The 17,330-nt window shown below is 43.5% G+C and overlaps 1 protein-coding gene across 6 annotated transcripts in view; it reads right to left on the reverse strand.

Annotated features, from left to right (window-relative positions):
* PALM2AKAP2 (PALM2 and AKAP2 fusion) overlaps nt 1-17,330 on the reverse strand; it is a 528,965-nt gene that overhangs the window by 272,008 nt on the left and 239,627 nt on the right. For all 6 annotated transcript variants that reach the window (XM_063594277.1, XM_034967951.4, XM_034967950.4 and 3 more), the window contains one exon: nt 17,083-17,213. In XM_063594277.1, coding sequence (XP_063450347.1) covers nt 17,083-17,213 — 131 coding nt within the window. The remainder of the gene's footprint in view (nt 1-17,082; nt 17,214-17,330) is intronic.

Raw genomic sequence — 17,330 nt, forward strand, 5'->3', positions numbered from 1 at the left:
ATCTATACTTGCTTTTCATATTGAATGAAGTGAATATGATTCAGAGCATAATTCAGAATTACATGAAACCTCCTTCTAATAAATGGCTAGTGAAAAAATTTGGTCTGAGAATCATTCCATTTGCTTGAAGCAAATATAGCATTTGGGTCATGATAATAACAGCAGCTATCGTCATTGTCAAATACTATTTTTTTTTCTTTTTGAGATGGAGTCTCCCTCTGTTGCCCAGGCTGGAGTGCAGTGATGCAATCTTGGCTCACTGCAACCTCTGCCTCCAGGGTTCACGCAATTCTCTGTCTCAGCCTCCCGAGTAGCTGGGATTACAGGCACCCGCCACCATGCCCGGCTAATTTTTGTATTTTTAGTAGAGATGGGGTTTCACCATCTTAGCCAGGCTGGTCTTGAACTCCAGAACTCGTGATCCACCTGCCTCAGCCTCCCAAAGTGCTGGTATTACAGGCATGAGCCACCAAGCCTGGCTGCCAAATACTATTTTAAGCAATTTATACATGTTAACTCATTTGCCCCTCACACTAATCCCCAAAGTATACCTTATGATTATTTCCATTTTGCAGATGAGGAAAATGAGGCACAAAATCTTAACTAATTGGTTCAAGGCCACATAAGTGACGAAAGGAAGAATGCTTACTCTTAACCCTCAACTCTATACTTATGCTAGGTTGGTCCCAGAGCTTTCTGCTAAAAGGTCGAGTGATGAATATTTAAACTTTATGGAAAAATCCACATTTTCCTGTCACTATAATTTGTTACCTAGCATGGGATTCACATCTAAAGAGAGGCAAAAAAAAAAACTTGAAACTAATTACTGGATGAAGCAAAAGATAGCTGGAACTGAACATTTCAGTTAGGATATTTGAAAACCAGTGAGATTTTGCCATCTGAAGAGAAGCCTGAGAAGCATCTGCATAATGTTCTTTTGAACATTTAAATTAAATAATTAATTATTTTTTGGAGACAGGGCCTCGCTCTGTTGTCCAGGCTGGAGTGCATTGGCATGATCATAGCTCACTGCAGACTCAGACTCCGGGACTTAAGTGATCCTCCCGCCTCAGCCTCCCGAGTAGCTGGGACGACAGGCACGTACCACCATGCTTGGCTAATTTTTGTATTTTTTGTAGAGATGAGGTCTCACTATGTTGCCCAGGCTGGTCTTGAACTCCTGGGCTCAAGCAATCTTCACGCCTCAGGCTGCCAACAAACTGGGACTACAGGCATGAGCCACTATGCCTGGCCTGAATAATGTTCTTTATTAGAGCTGCATATGACTCCACTGCACACAGGACACACTTGGAATCTAAGTGCCACCTTCCTTAAAATATGAAGATGCCCCTTCTGACTCACCACCAGTATGAAGTCATGCTTCCTCCCTGCCAGACTCTATTAATATTTGATATGGTTTCATTGTGTCCCCATCCAAATCTCATCTTGAATTATAGTTCCCATAATCCCCATGTGTCATGGGAGAGACCTAGTGGGGAGGTAATTGAATCATGGGAGTGGTTACCCTCATACTGTTCTCGTGATAGTGAGTTCTCATGAGATCTAATGGTTTCTTTTTCTTTTTGAGACGGAGTTTCACTCTTGTTGCCCAGGCTGGAGTGCAATGGTGTGATCTCGGCTCACTGCAACTTCCGCCTCCCAGGTTCAAGCAATTCTCCTGCCTCAGCCTCCCAAGTAGCTGGGATTACAGGTGCCTGCCACCATGCCCAGCTAATTTTTTGTATTTTTAGTAGAGACGGGGTTTCAGCATGTTGGCCAAGCTGGTCTCAAACTCCTGACCTCAAGCGATCCACCCAACTCAACCTCCTAAAGTGCTGGGATTACAGGCATGAATCATAAGGAGATTTTCCCCCCTTATGCTCAGTGCTTCTCCTTGCTGCTGCCATGTAAAGAAGGATGTGTTTGCTTCCCCTTCTGCCATGATTGTAAGTTTCCTGAAACCTCCCAGCCATGCTAAACTGTGAGTCAATTAAACCTCTTTCCATTATAAATTACCCAGTCTCAGGTATGTCTTTATTAGCACTGTGAGAACAGACTTAAATACAATATTGTCATGGCATATGACAGCACTGACTAAAAGAAAAGCCACTCATTTACAGAATCTCCCTTCCTTCTTTAAAAGTAAGAGAAAGTAAGTATAGTTTGACCTGAAGTAGGAGGCTGAATGAGCCCTCTGACCACATTTTAACCATAGCGGATCTTACCGAATGAAAAACCAAGTTTGACTTCTGCTTTCCCAGATCAAACAAATCTCTCCAGGCTGCCTCTTCTAGCCTGACAAAAATTCTTAGGATGTCCCGAGAGAGAGCAAATCTTATTCTCGTTCCTATTTACAGATTCAGCTGGGACACTGACTGATTTTCTCCAGATTACAAGCCAAGACATCTGTGTGGCTAATATTAAAATGTCAGTACCTTTGGTTCCCATCCTTTGCTTAACAGAGCAGCCCCAAGACCAGCAGACTCCACTGCATGGAAGGCCTGAGATGCCCCCACAAAGTCATGTTTATGAAGCAGCTGCTTTCAAGGAAACCAATCATTCTGAGGGCACTCATTTGGAATCTGTGATTCCCTGTCATGGGCTAAGATTTGCTTTTGCATTAGTTACAGGAAAAGAATGGTAGCTTTGAAAGAACACTGGGTTTTGTGCCAGGAAAATCACTGACTGGCTGTGTCATTCTGAGAGTCCTGTGGTGTGTCCTGGCCTCAGGTTCTTCACCTCTATGATGGGAAGTGGTGTGGGGATAGGCCTAGTAGAAAGACTCCAAGTTCTTTTCTAGATTCAAAGGTAAATCTTGCAGAATGGTGGCAATGACAAGATTTAAACATTTAGGGAGGCTTGGTACAGTGGCTTATGCTTGTAATCCCAGCACTCTGGGAAGCCGAGATGGGAGGATTGCTTGAGCCTAGGAGTTCAAGACCAGCCTGGGCAACAGAGCAAGGCCGTGTCTCTCTTAAAAAAACTATAGGAAAAAAAAGTGTGGTCTTGGGGCACATAGTCATCTTTGCCATTTGGCTTGCTGCAATATTGCTCAAGATTTTATGGTCATGGACAAGGGTCTGATTCCAATCCATCACAGACCAATACTAGCACTCAGCCCACGACACATGCAGCTCACCACGTGAGTGCAACGACATTCAAACTTGTCTCTACCCTATTCAGTAAGATGGGTCCATCGATCACCCATTGGGATATCATATTGCCATTAAAGTTTCTAAACACCTTACTGGCAATTTCTGTCTTTGTCACAGACTGGTAATAAACAGTTGCCTGACCAGAAGCAGTCCCTGGACCATACTTTCAATATTACTGGGTTTGGCCACTTTTCTGTAATAAAGCAAGTCCCCTATGGACTTGAGCAGGACATCACTCAGACAACTTAGATGCATTTTTGTTCGTTTGTTTGTTTTTTGAGATGGAGTCTCACTCTGTTGCCCAGGCTGGAGTGCAATGGTGCGATCTTGGCTGACTGCAACCTCTGCCTCCTGGGTTCAAGCAGTTCTCCCTGCCTCAGCCTTCCGAGTAGCTGGGATTATAGGTGCCCGCCACCATGCCCAGCTAATTTTTTGTATTTTTAGTAGAGACGGGGTTTCATCATGTTGACCAGGCTGGTCTCAAACTCCTGACCTCAGGTGATCCACCTGCCTCGGCCTCCCGAAGTGCTGGGATTACAGGCATGAGCCACCACACCCAGCCAGATGCTGCTTCTTTTTTTTTTTTTTTTTAAATAAGCAACTGGAAAGCAGAAAAGTGAACTTTTTTTCTTCAGCTTTTATTTTAAAGTCTGGGGTACATGTGCAGGATGTGCAGGTTTGTTACATAGATGAACATGTACCATAGTGGCTTGCTGCACAGATCAACCCACCACCTAAGTATTAGTTACTCTTCCTGATGATCTCTCTCCCCGCAGCCCCCTCGACTGGCCCCAGTGTTTGTTGTCCCCACCACGTGTCCACGTGTTCTCATCAGAAGGCTAAACATTTTTTAAAATAACTGCTGAGATGGTTGGGTACAGTCCTCATGCCTGTAAGTAATCCCAGCACTTTGGGAGGCTGAGGTAGATGGATCACTTGAGCTCAGGAGTTCAAAACTACCCTGGCCAACACGGTGAAACCCCATCTCTACGGTGTTAATACAAAAATTAGCTGGGTGTGGTGGCACACAACTGTAATCCCAGCTACTCTGGAGGCTAAGGCACGAGAGAATCACTTGAACCCAGGAGGCAGAGGTTGCAGTGAGCTAAAATCACACCAATGCATTTCAGCCTGGGCGACAGAGTGAGACTGTCTCAAAAACAAAACAAAACAAAACAAAACGAAACCCCTGCTGAGATAACTCTAGCCTCTCACGCTTTTCAACTTGGTCTGCCCACAATTGGTCTGGATTCTTGTCAAATCCATCTATCATATTGTCCTATTTCTTCTGCCTTTGGATTTGTTCTTTTTCATCCTCTACTTCAGCTGATAGGCCCAGCAGTCCTGGAATTCCTGCTGAAGGCTGGCAGGTAGGTGGTAAACAGACAGATTAGAGCTGTTCCCAGGGCAGGAAGGAACCTGACAGTTGCTGTGGAGATGGGACGCTTCTTGGCCTTGTAAGGCAGTGGCCACTGCTCTCTCAGTGCTGCACTCCTAGCCTCCCTGCCTTCCTCTGCCCTGGACCGCAAAGGTGAGGTGTACCCCTCCAAGGCACCCTTGGACCTGGATGCTTACCGGGCCCGAGTTCTGGAATGCCATGCTAATCTCAGTGCAGTGACAGCCCTCTCAGCTGTTTCTGAAAGTGGAGAGGGAGTCTGATAAAATCAAACAATTTGAGATTGTTTATATATTGTACATTGTCATATCATTCTTTTATTTTTATAATAAAAGCCAAAACCTATTGGGCACAAAGTCCAAGACAGTTCTGGGTACTCTTTGCATATATTGACTTAATAGTCACCCCTCCCCAATAAAGTTGATCTTTATTATTATTATTATTTCTTTTTATAGAAGAAGAAACTGAAATAGAGAGAAGCTAAAGAACTTGCCTCAAATTATACAGGCAGCAAGCAGAGATTCTGAACTTGAACCCAGCAAGTATTACGTGGATGTTCATGCCCTTAACCACTGCCTTATACCATCTCTGGATATAAATGATGGTTTCTGAACCTCATGGCAAGCTTATGGATGAACTAAGGCTGATACAGATAAATTAAATTGAAAACTATTTATTGAGCAACCTCCTAGGTGTAAAACAGTAATCTAGGCACTCAGATATAGTACACTGAATGATGGCCCCAGAAAGATATGTCCACACCCTAACCCCCAGAACCTATGAATATGACCTTATGTGGATTAAAGGGTCTGTGTAGATGTAATTAATTTAAGGATCTTGAGAAGAGATTATCCTGAATTATTTAGGAGGGCCCTAAATCCAATGATAGGGGTCTTTATAAGAGACAAAGGAGAAGACACAGAGACAAGAGGAGAAGCCCATGTGAAGACAAAGGCAGAGATTAGAGCGACACAGCCACAAGCCAAGGAATGTCTGGACCCACTAAGCTGAGAGAGGCAAGGAAGGATTTGCCTCTAGATGCTCTGGGGAAAGCACAGCCCTGCCAGTATCTTGATTTTGGACTTCTGGCCTCTGGAGCTGTTTTAAGCCACGAAGCGGGTAGAAATTTGTTACATCAGTTTCAGGAAATGAACACAGTAGGTAACCAAGACAGTCCTTACTCTGGTGGAGTTTACATCTGAGAGATGTAATCTTAAGGAGTTATATCTTAGGGATGAACAGAATGTAAATGTAACATATAATGAAAAATGATAAGGAAACATTTACCTAACAACTCAAACCACATTTTCTTCACCCTCCATCCAGGGAGTTTTACCTGGACTGAGTAGTAATGATCACTCCCTTTCATATGCACCCATAGACCCTTTCATAACATCCATCATGGGAGCTACTCCACCATTTAAAAATTGATGGGTGATGGCCAGGCACGGGGATTCACACCTGTAATCCCAGCACTTTGGGAGGCCAAGGTGGGCAGATCGCTTGAGGTCAGGAGTTCAAAGCCAGCCTGGCTGACATGGTGGAACCCCATCGCTACTAAAAATACAAACATTAGCTTGGCATGGTGGCGGGTGCCTGTAATCCCAATTATTCAGGAGGCTGAGACAGGAGAGAATCGCTTGAATCCAGGAGATGGGAGGTTGCAGTGAGCTGAGATTGTGCCAATGCACTCCAACCTGGCTACAGAGTGAGTGAGACTCTGTCTCACACACACATACACACAAAATGATGAGTGACATGTCAGTGTTCCCCTGCGACCTGTAAAAGTCTTCATCTCCATCTCCTCAGGCCTTACCTGACATTACTTAATAATGGGGGAAAATGGCATAACCTTAATGACCAACAAGAAGGAGGCACGTGGAGACCAAGAAGCCAGCAGGGCCATGGTGCATGCTTGTACAGAATGTTGTTGCCCAAGATGCCAGCTAAGGGAACAAAGGGAGGTGAAGTCCAGCCAGTGGCTTTCTAAGTGCTGCCTACCCTGTGGAACTGCATTTTCTAATTGCACAAAGGAGCCACGTGGCCCAGCAATGGCCCTGAATGCTACTGGTCTTTAAAGATGCCTGATCCTTCCAGCTAGAATCTGGTCAAGCTGGCAGCCCCATGCTGCACAGCATGGTAATGCTTAAAAGCCTTCCTCCAGGCACCCTGGCCAGGGGGACATTCTTTGCTGGCTGAATGTCCCTGTAATTTCACAGGTACTCTCTGTGCACTGGGCGGTATTCAGATATTATTTAATTTTTTCCTTTGCCTTTCTGCATAGGAGGAACAAACACAAGACTCTAGGATCCCTGGAGTGGTTTATTCCATTAGAGATTCTGTTTCAAAGGAGATAAAAAGGCTTGGCAGAGATGTGGGAGATGCTTCTGCAGGAAGCACACTGGTATCTCCTCACTCTGCGTGTGGCCTCAGGTGAATCACATTTAGGCCTCCATTCCCTGATTCTTCACTTTGCAAGTTTAACTGAATATATACTCCAAGTGTGTTAAGAAGAGTTTCCCAAAACAAGGACAGGAACTAGGATGCAGGCAGACCTCTCCTGATGAAACTACCCAAACCTAAGTCATCTCTTAGTGTGTAACCCTTTCCTCTCACCTGGTCTGAATTTCCCACTGTTAAGGTTTATACCTTTGGATGAGAGATCCAAAAAAATTCTTGATGTCGGAAGTTGCTTTTAGGATAGTAGAAGGAAGATGAGTGTTTTTTCTACCATCCTTGCATGCATTGGCTAAGGAGCCAAAATCCCATAATCAGAGACAGTTTGTATATTTTATCACCCATTCGCTGTCCTGGAGGGCTCCATGCCTAGACCTGAGGGAAAGAGAAGCTGGGAAGGCTGGAGGAAGCGGGCCTTGATGAGTATCAAGCAGCCTCAGGTCCCACAGTACTCTTCCCTGTGGCCTACACAGTGAAAAGGGGAAACCCAAAGTGGGGATTGTGCTCAAGAGATCATCTTGGCTCCGGGCCCTTGTGATGGATGTACCAAATAAGACCTCCATGATGGAGAATCGCTGGAAAGGACTGAGACACCATCTTGTCTGCTGCCTTCAAAATGCATAATTCATGAAAACTGTGGAAGAGTATGTCAACAGGAAGCTTGCTGTTTTCATTTCATCAAGAATATAGAAGGGTTGGAAATGACCACGTTACAAGCCAGAGGGGCTATGCAAGGTGACCTAAAATTGGAAAAAGACTATTATCAAAGCTTTTTGTAGAGAGAAAACTTGGGGTGTGGCAATCATAGGCCAAAAAGCCTGGAACTGGCTACCAAAAAAGTTGACTTTGCAGAATTCCTTCCATTGCAGCAATTGTTCTGAGGGCTGGGAAATGCATGTATTTCCCAAATATGGCTCTTACACGGACTCAGTGTATGGAAGAAATTCAACTACTATTTTCATAGTTCTGGGCACTATAAACCCAATTTGCCAGACCAATAATGAGATGATTATAATGGATCCTACAAAACCTGAGCGAGGCACGATGACTCTGGTACATCTGGCAGGCCTCCTGCTATTGTTGCTAAGTAACACACATGAAATGTTGAAATGCTGGACTGCAATTTCAGAGTGTTTCCTCCCTTACCTGTGCCAGCTTGCAAAGCTGACCACAAACCCTAAGCATCTAGATTTTTTCAGTCAGTGAAGAGGGCTTTTTCTGTGTGGTCCTTGGAGGATAGGGCAGGGTAGGAGCTGCAGGGAACAAAACTTTCATCCCAAAGGAGGATCCTCTGTAATAATTAGAGTTGTTCCAGTATATACTTGGGTTTTATTTTGCAAGTAAATGAGTTTCCTGTCACTTTCAGGCTTTGGGGAGAGACTGTTTTTTCACTCCCACTCATTACGTTCATTGCAAATTCAAGAATCAGATAGGAGTTGATCCACATAACATGTCACTTATGCATACTCTAAGATTCCATGGTTTTATGAACTGTCATAAAATTATTGCCTTTGCAAAAGCAGCACAATACTGAATGCAAAATTCAAAAAAGCAACTATTTCTTTTTAACTCTGAACAGACTTTCATGGCTCAGTGCGTAAGAGAAGCCCTATATTTTCAAGTAACTGAAACACTTTGTCATTTTGCACTGAGAATCACTAATGTTATCTTCATAAATCTTTTTAGGGTTCTGTATTCTGAAACTACTCGGTGGTGAGATTCTCATCTTAGTATCAATACACATAATGCCAGGCTTTTGAGCAGTAGTTCTCAACTTGGAGAGATTTTGTCCCCCAAGGCAACATTCAGCAATGTCTGGAGACATGTTTTATTATCATGACTGGGAAAGGGCAATGGTGCCCCTGGAAGCCACTAGGTAGAGGCCAGGGATGCTACTAAACATCTTGCAATACTCAAGACAGCCACTCACAACAAATAACTATCCAGCCCTAAATGTCAATAGCACAGCTGTTAAGAAACCCTGCTGTAGGGGGATGGAAGAAACAACAATAAGAACAGCACTATTCTTTTTTTTTTTTTTTTTTGGAGGCAAAGTTTTGCTCTTGATGCCCAGGCTGGAGTGCAATGGTGCGATCTCGGCTCACTGCAACCTCCGCCTCCTGGGTTCAAGTGATTTTCCTGCCTCAGCCTCCTGAGTAGCTGGGATTACAAGCGCCTGCAACCACGCCTGGCTAATTTTTTGTATTTTTAGTAGAGAAGAGGTTTCACCATGTTGGCCAGGCTGGTCTCAGACTCCTGACCTCAGGTGATCCATCTGTCTCAGCCTCCCAAAGTGCTGGGATTACAGGCATGAGCCACAGTGCCCAGCCAACAGCACTATTCTTACTGACAGCCTGCTGTTCTTGGCACTTCACAAACACACCTGACCTCTACACATTACAACAGCACTGCAAGGTGGGTATAGTTTTCCCCAATGTACAGGCGAGGACACTTAAGTCCAGAGAGTTTACATGGCTTGTCCAAGATCAAACAACTTGTAAATACAGAACTAGGACTCCAGCCAAGTTTGGTCAAGCTCTGAGGTCCGGCTCTCTAGTGAGTTTGCTACGCTGGAGCCCTTTTCAGAAGCACACACTGTTTCCAGCAGAGGTTTAGACTGTACACAGGCTAGAAAGTGCAATCAGGAACAAAGGGCTTCCAAAAGAGACAGAAAGGAGCCAAGCCCAAAATGAAACCTGCACTTCATGAAAGAACCTGAAGGGGGCAGTCTCACCATCACGATGACCACCCACAATAGGCTGAAGACCGGCACCTCCAGAGTCATGGTGCGTCTGATGCACCGCCTTCTGAAGAAGCATGTGTGGAGGTTGAGGAGGGAGAATCATGTTACCTGTCCCTCCTCCTACATCACGAGGTGCACGTTAGTGTAATTTCACTCAATATCAGAGGTCTCAAAAAAATTTAGCTTAAAATAACAACTTCTGTTGGGATTTTTGAGAACATGCTTTAGAATTAGGCAGAGTTGAGTTCAAATACTTGCTCTTTCACTTTTTTTAAATTATTTTTCATTCATCTTGTATGTCCTTCCATTGAATTTTTTTAGGGGGGGCAGCAAGTTACTTCACCTCCTGTGCTTCTCTTCTCTCTTCATCATCATCATCATCATCACTACTTCATGGGAGTATTACGAGGCTTAAATTAGAAAATTAATGAATTAAATGGAGGCAGAAAAGCTAGGCCGCTACCCAGAAGGGAGTGACAAAACAGGAAATATTACACAATATAGAGACACTACTATATAGTTTACTGTATACATAGCATATATAGTTTTATTTTGGAAGGAAACAAAAGAATGGAAACAATAATTGGGCTGCAAATGTGGCTGAACGTGGGGTGGGGACCCCAGCTGGAAGTGCACAGATGTGGAATGCCACTGTGGAGTGTTCCCCTCCCTGCTCAAAAGAACAGTGAATCATGGAGTTAAAAATAGCAAATGTGAAGAACACAATGAATTTCAAGCAAGCGTCCTTTGTGATTTCAATGAACGTTTCAGTGGTTGCCTTTTCTAGAACAGTTGTAAGTAACTGTCATCTTCTTGGTTGCCAAACCCCACAACATAACATACAGATGCTTAATAAGATACATATGCTTATGCCTGATGTCTCTACGCCTTTGGCTTTGAGCCTCCTAACAATATGGAAAATTAAGTGAATTCTGGTATTTACCAGAGACCCACACAGGTACTCAGAGAATCACAGGTCCAATGTGGAAATGAAAAGTACACTTCTATCCTGATTTTTTAAAAGCTGCTTGGCTCTCTCTAGGTTAGCAACTGAGACTTCAATATTTTATTCAATGAATATTTGATGTGACATATTTTAGAACAGACAGCTGTTCTGATGAATTAGTCATCTCTGTGATGAATCAGTTACTTATACCTAGCCTTTTGTTTTTTGAGAACTCAACCTCTTTCCTCCACTCTGACCCGTTTCTAAAACCACTTCTTTCTATAACAGTAACATTTCTCGGCACAGGTACACTGTTGAGAAAAGAGATCTCTAACCAACTCCTCAAATTAGAGAAACTCAGAATACCAGAGCTGGAAGATCCTGAGAGATGGCTCACTGAAGATATGAGGAAACTGAGACTGAAGAGAGTGAAAGACTTGCCCAAGGTCACACAGCAAATGATCAGCAGAGCTAGAATTAACACCCTGGCTTTGTGACAGCTCATCCCATTTTCATTTAATACTCCATGAAGTTTCTCATCTTCACTGGGGTTGGTCTGCCCCCAACTGATAAGGTTGGGAGATAAATTTTCCCCATATTTCTCACTAATCAAAGGAAGTTAAAAACCCTGTATTTCAAACACTTTAGTAAAACCCAGTGAAATGAAAGAGAATCTTAAGTGGGAAAGTGAAAAGGTAAGCAACAAGACTTGATGCTTGGGGCAGACATGAAGTAAACAGGGCTAGTGTGGCTCGAACTACCTACAATCTCCGAAAGTATCAACCCGAGGTCCACATGTGGCCTCCAGGGACCCACCACACACAATAATGGCACGGACAATGGCTGGCAATGGGCCCAAGCCAGAAACAATCTCTTGGGCTTTCTCAATACGTCACTCCAAAAAGAAGCAAAGCATACAGAAGATGTGGACATTCAAAAAATCAAAAAAGGAAACGTCTACAGATTTTGCTTTCAACAATTCCAATCTTATTTAGCCTATTTTAATTCTGGTTTCCAGGGAGCCAAAAATATAATCCTGACATTACCCAGGGAAAAGCTGTGCAAAAGAATGACAATCTATTTCTCCACTGTGGCAGCCGGGTTTTCCTCTTCCTTTGCAGCTGCTTTGGTGTCACCCCTTCAAGACCACATTACTTTGAATTTTAGCAAGAAATCTTGGAAGAATGGTAGAATTTTCTGGCCTTTGGTAAAGCAGACAGTTTTCCTGACCTGGATCATCTTTAGCCTGGTAAACCAAGGCTGTTTCTAATCCACTTCAAATGAAAGCTTAGCTCTACTGTGGGGCCTATGGAGGAGAGACTTCAGCTCTAAGCCAGAGCTACTGTCACCTACAGGAATCCCCAAAGCAGGTTTCACATATCCTTGGGTCAAAGTAGGAAGGCTCAGAAACAGTCTGAATCAAGGGTTGGGTTGTCCTTTATCCTTGTGTGTGAAGCCAGTTTTCTTATAAACATGATTTACTTCCCACTCTCCTTGGGGGGTTTCTAGGTATTAAAATGGGATTTCATTTATGGTCTATCCTTTTTTCCATTTACAGCAATCATTCTTGAACCTGACCATACAACAGAATTATCTGGAACACCCTTTTAAAAAACAGATTACAGGACTCCTTACTTGGATCACTAAATCCAAATTTCCTAGAATGAGGCCTGGTAATTCTTATTTTTAAAAACCTTCCCAAGTGATTCTAATGCCCAGGGTTTAATATTCTAGTTACATTTTTCCATCCTTCCTTCCTCCATTCCTTCCTTCTTCGTGGGCTGCCCTCAAAAGCTAAGCACCACATATAATAATTCTGGCAGAAGAACAACATTCGCCCTTCCAAACCACCACCAATTTATAAATAACATTTTGGAAAAAAACATGTCTGTAAACCTGGAACTTCTTGTACAGTTACTGGCACTGTAAAGAATCACAGAATAAGAATTAAAAGGTGATTATGTTCTTTCTTCTAGGAGGTATCTAGGGAAATAGACATCTAAGTAGAAATTTGCATGCTTTATTTGAAGTCTTTGCCATATTCAAAATGGCCTGCACATAAAGAATTAAGACATGGCCTAGATCCTACATACACTTGAAGTTCTGAGTTATGATACCATTATCCTTTTGTTATCTAAACGAAATGGCCCAATTTCCCTTAGTCTTTCTTTGTAGAAATGTTCCTTGTTCTTTGGTTACTATTCTCTATTCCTCCTTCAGTGTCTTCAAGCTATTCTTAGTTCAACAACAAGGACAAAAATACCTTCAGGGCACAACTGTACTGATATACTTTATAGTTTGCAACCAGTTTATGTATCTCTTTAGGAGAATCTAATTGATTGCTGGGGGTGACTTAGACTAGGGGGCCCAAATCTAAAGATCTACAGATTAATGTTTTGCCTTGAGTAATGAAGATTTCCCTTAAAATGCCTTTATTTAATGGTTCTGCATCTGATGTTATAGTTTTCAAGATTCCTATTATATAAAGATCAGATCGCAAATTTGATCTTGAAGTCACTCATATTCTCTCTTACTCTCTTCTTCCTTTCTCTCTGCATTCTTGCATTGTTTTAGTTAGTCCTCTTTATTTTTATTTTTATTCTTTGAAATGTAGTCTCACTCTGTTGCCAGGCTGGAGTGCAGTGGCATGATCTCAGCTCACTGCAACCTCCGCTTCCCGGGTTCAAGCGATTCTCGTGCCTCAACCTCCTAAGTAGCTGGGATTACAGGCGCCCATCACCACACTCATCTAATTTTTGTATTTTTAGTAGAGATGAGGTTTTGCCATGTTGAGCAGGCTGGTCTTGAACTCCTGACCTCGGGTGATCCACCTGCCTCGGTCTCCCTAAGTGCTGGGATTACAGGCATGAGCCACCGTGCCCAGCCAGTCCTCTTTCTTTTTAAATGTCTTTTCTGTAGTTTCCCTAATGCCGGTCCATTTTCCTGAATGCTTGCAGTTTTCAATTCAACAATCATGCTCCTGGAAAACTGAATTATTCATCCCCATTCTTCACCCTTCCCTGATCTGTGTTCCTTCCACTAAAAGTTGGCTGGCTGTCTCTTCCCTTGGTTTTGGGCTTGCTCATTGACTTGGTTTGGCAGATGGCTTGTGGGCAGTCTGAGCCTAGGCCTTGTTTCTGCTCAGCCCTCTTGTACCTCTCCCATTGCCAGAAAGAGACAGCATCATGGTTAGCCTGTAAGTGCAGGGTAAACAAGAGTGGACTCAGGCAACACGCAGATTAGAGTCACTTAGGTGAGCTCAGCCCTATCAGCAGAGCCATGCCAGCCAATCCACAGGGACTTTGTAACACCGTAGGGTGCTCATGTTTGCAATGAGCCTTTAGAACTATTCAAATGTCATTCTGTGAGTGAGAACTAAGCTATGTTCAACTACAGAGAAATGTCTTAGGTGACTGAGTGTCCTTTATGGGAAGAGAGAGAACAGCTCTTTCTTCCCATGGGACTGAAGATTAAAGACACTAATAACCATTGTGGTAGAGAAGATGCCAGCAAGATGAAGAGAAGCAGAAGCTGACTTCCAGGGTAGAAGAAACTCCTCCCTCAGAAGGCCCTGCAGAGGAAACGATGCTCACCACAGTCCTGCTCCTACAGAAAGCAGCTCCAGGGAGCACAGCTCATCTCAGCACAAATCCAGTGCCCATTTGGCCCAAAGTCATGACTAAGACAGAAGAAATGGCCCCTGAATCCAGGCCTCACCATCCACCCCTGTAGGCTATTGTGATTTCCTTCCTCTGGCTTGGGATTCTAGCTCTAAATGGGTGAGACTGCCTGCATACATTGAGTGTGCTCTTTATTCCATTGACGTAAAGGACGTAAAGGATAAAAAGAACTTTAACAACTTTTCTTTGAGTATAATCATGACCACCTGAACAATAAACCAGCCCCTAACCCGCAACACCTCCTTCCAATGGTCAATTTACCCAGAAACTGAGTCTCAGTTTAAGACTCTAGCCTCCACACGCAATGGCTCATTCTACAAGTGCGAGTTACCACCTATTGGACCATAATAACAACATATTTGCATTCAAGCCAAGGTTAAACTGCCAATTTGATTGGAAGACCATGTTTCCCAGTGACACTTAAGAAAAACAGAATAGGACGGACACGGTGGTTCACACCTGTAATCCCAACACTTTGGGAGACTGAGTGGGAAGAATCACATGAAGCCAGCAGTTCAAGACCAGCCTAAGCAACATAGTGAGACTATTTCTCTACCAAAATAATAATAATAATAATAATAATAATAATAATGCTAGGCACAGTGGCATGAACTTTTATTCCCAGCTATTTGAGAGGCTGAGGTCGGAGGATAGCTTAAGTCCAGAAGTTTGACGCTGCAGTGAGCTATGATCGCACCACTGCAGTCCAGCCTGGACAGCAGAGTGAGACCTCATCTCTTAAAAAAAAAGAAACAAAAAGAAAAATAGAAAAGGTCATGTAACTAATTTTATCCTATTTTCCAAATCCTTTCTGCCTTCTGTCTATAATAACACCTACTCTCTCTATATATATATATATGTATATGATATAAATGGTTGGTAACAGTTTAGCCTTTATCCTTTGTATTCTAAGAAAAAGCATGTGCATGTACACGGGTGTGTGTGAGTATACATATGTATATGTACACACAAACCCTCCAAACTTTTTCTTGGCCAGTTTCCTTCACAATGTTTAGCCAAGCTGCTCTGAAAGCTCTTTAAGACACGTGAGGACCTAAGCAAAGTAGGGACATAGGCTGACGTATGCCTTTGGGATTTACTCGGCTTGCTTTTCCCTTTAGTGACACTATTACAGGTGCCCTCAGAGTCTTAATTTGCTGTTGGTTATAAACGGCTGGTAGCAGCTTAGCTATTACCCTTTATTTTAAAAGAGCTCATGCCAGGTGCGGTGGTTCCTGTCTGTAATTCCAGCACTTTGGGAGGCCAAGGCGGGTAGATCACAAGGTCAAGAGATCAAGACTATCCTGGCCAACATGGTGAAACCCCATCTCTACTAAAAATACAAAAATTAGCTGGGCGTGGTGGTGCATGCCTGTAGTCCCAGCTACTCGGGAGGCTGAGGCAGGAGAATCGCTTGAACCCGGGAGGCGGAGGTTGCAGTGAGCCAAGATTGTGCCACTGTACTCCAGCCTGGTGACAGAGCGAGACTCCATCTAAAAAAAAAAAAAAAGAGCTCATAAGCTCAGAAGACAGAGATGAAGCTCCAGGTGGTGAGATTTCAGGTAGAATTTGGTGGGATGGGTTGGAGGGACAGATTTGGTTCTAAGGCATCTATGCTTACCACCTTCCATCCCTATCTCATATCTCTCTGGCTAGGTGTCCTGGGACCTGGAGTGGCTATAGCTCCCAAGTAAAAACCTACATTATTGCTCTTGTGTGAGCCTGGCCAGTTATTGCCCACAGACAGGTCGCTTATCTCCCAGATTGAAGTGATCAGATCCTGGTTGAGAACCATAAAGAAACCACTCTCTGAGCAGTGAAAGCAGACAATATAAAGTTAATTTTTAGAGCACGGGCACATAACCTACAGAGGTGCTCTCACTCAGCACTTCCACACTCTTCATTTCAATCCCAAGACTGTTGACTACAGTTTTCACATTTCGAATTGACCAAATACAGCAAATTTGAAAACAGACTCACTACAGCAGCAATAACAGCTAACAACCTGACCCGAAGGAGGAAAAAGATGAAAGCTAATATAAGAACTCAAAGGGAGCACCTAGTGAAGGGGCAAGCTGCTCACAACACCTTGTGGGCCCATGAAGCCATCACTGTGCTGTATTACAGCCCAGTGCAATAATTAGTACTCTTTGCAGCCACAAAAAAGGATGAGATCATGTCCTTTGTAGGGACATGGATAGAGGTGGAGGCCATTATCCTTAGCAAACTAACACAGGAACAGAAAAACAAATATTGCATGTTCTCATTTATAAGTGAGAACTAATGATGGAACACACGGACACGTAGAAGGGAACAACACACACTGGGGCCTTTTGGAGGGTGAAGGGAGGGAGGAGGGAGAGAATCAGGAAAAATAACTAACGGGTACTAGGCTTAATATCTGGGTGGTGAAATAATCTGTTCAACAAATTCCCACGATACAAGTTTACCTATGTAACAAACCTGTATTTGTACCCCTAAACTTAAAATAAAAGTTAAAAATAAAAATAAAAAATTATTAGTACTCTGTGTCATAACTCTGGGTCATCTGGAAAAGTTTAAACAACATCAATGTGCTTTGTTTAGGAAGAAAATTCTCAAGTACAGGAGAAGGTAACAGTATTGAGAAAGGCCACCTAGAGGAGAGCAGTAGTTACTGCACCGAAAAACTGTAGCATGCGTTCCCTGGGCTGGAAGCCACCTACCTCTGAATGTTATCTTCAAGTTGCTTGACTCTGAACTCATCCTCTTCAGACTGCCGCCTCCTGGCTTCCTCCTCTTCGGCAGTTCCAGCGGGTATGCCCTGCAGCAGCCATTTCTCCCGAAGCACTTTGGACTGTGGAAGTGAGGGAAGACAACAGACAAGATGATACTTTTCAGTCCACACTGTCCTCTCCCTCTGCAGTGGTGCTGTTTTAGCTCCACCCCTTACCAGCGCTGCCTGAATCGCTGC

Source organism: Pan paniscus, chromosome 11, assembly GCF_029289425.2.
Source record: "Pan paniscus chromosome 11, NHGRI_mPanPan1-v2.0_pri, whole genome shotgun sequence".
Classification (NCBI taxonomy): domain Eukaryota; kingdom Metazoa; phylum Chordata; class Mammalia; order Primates; family Hominidae; genus Pan; species Pan paniscus.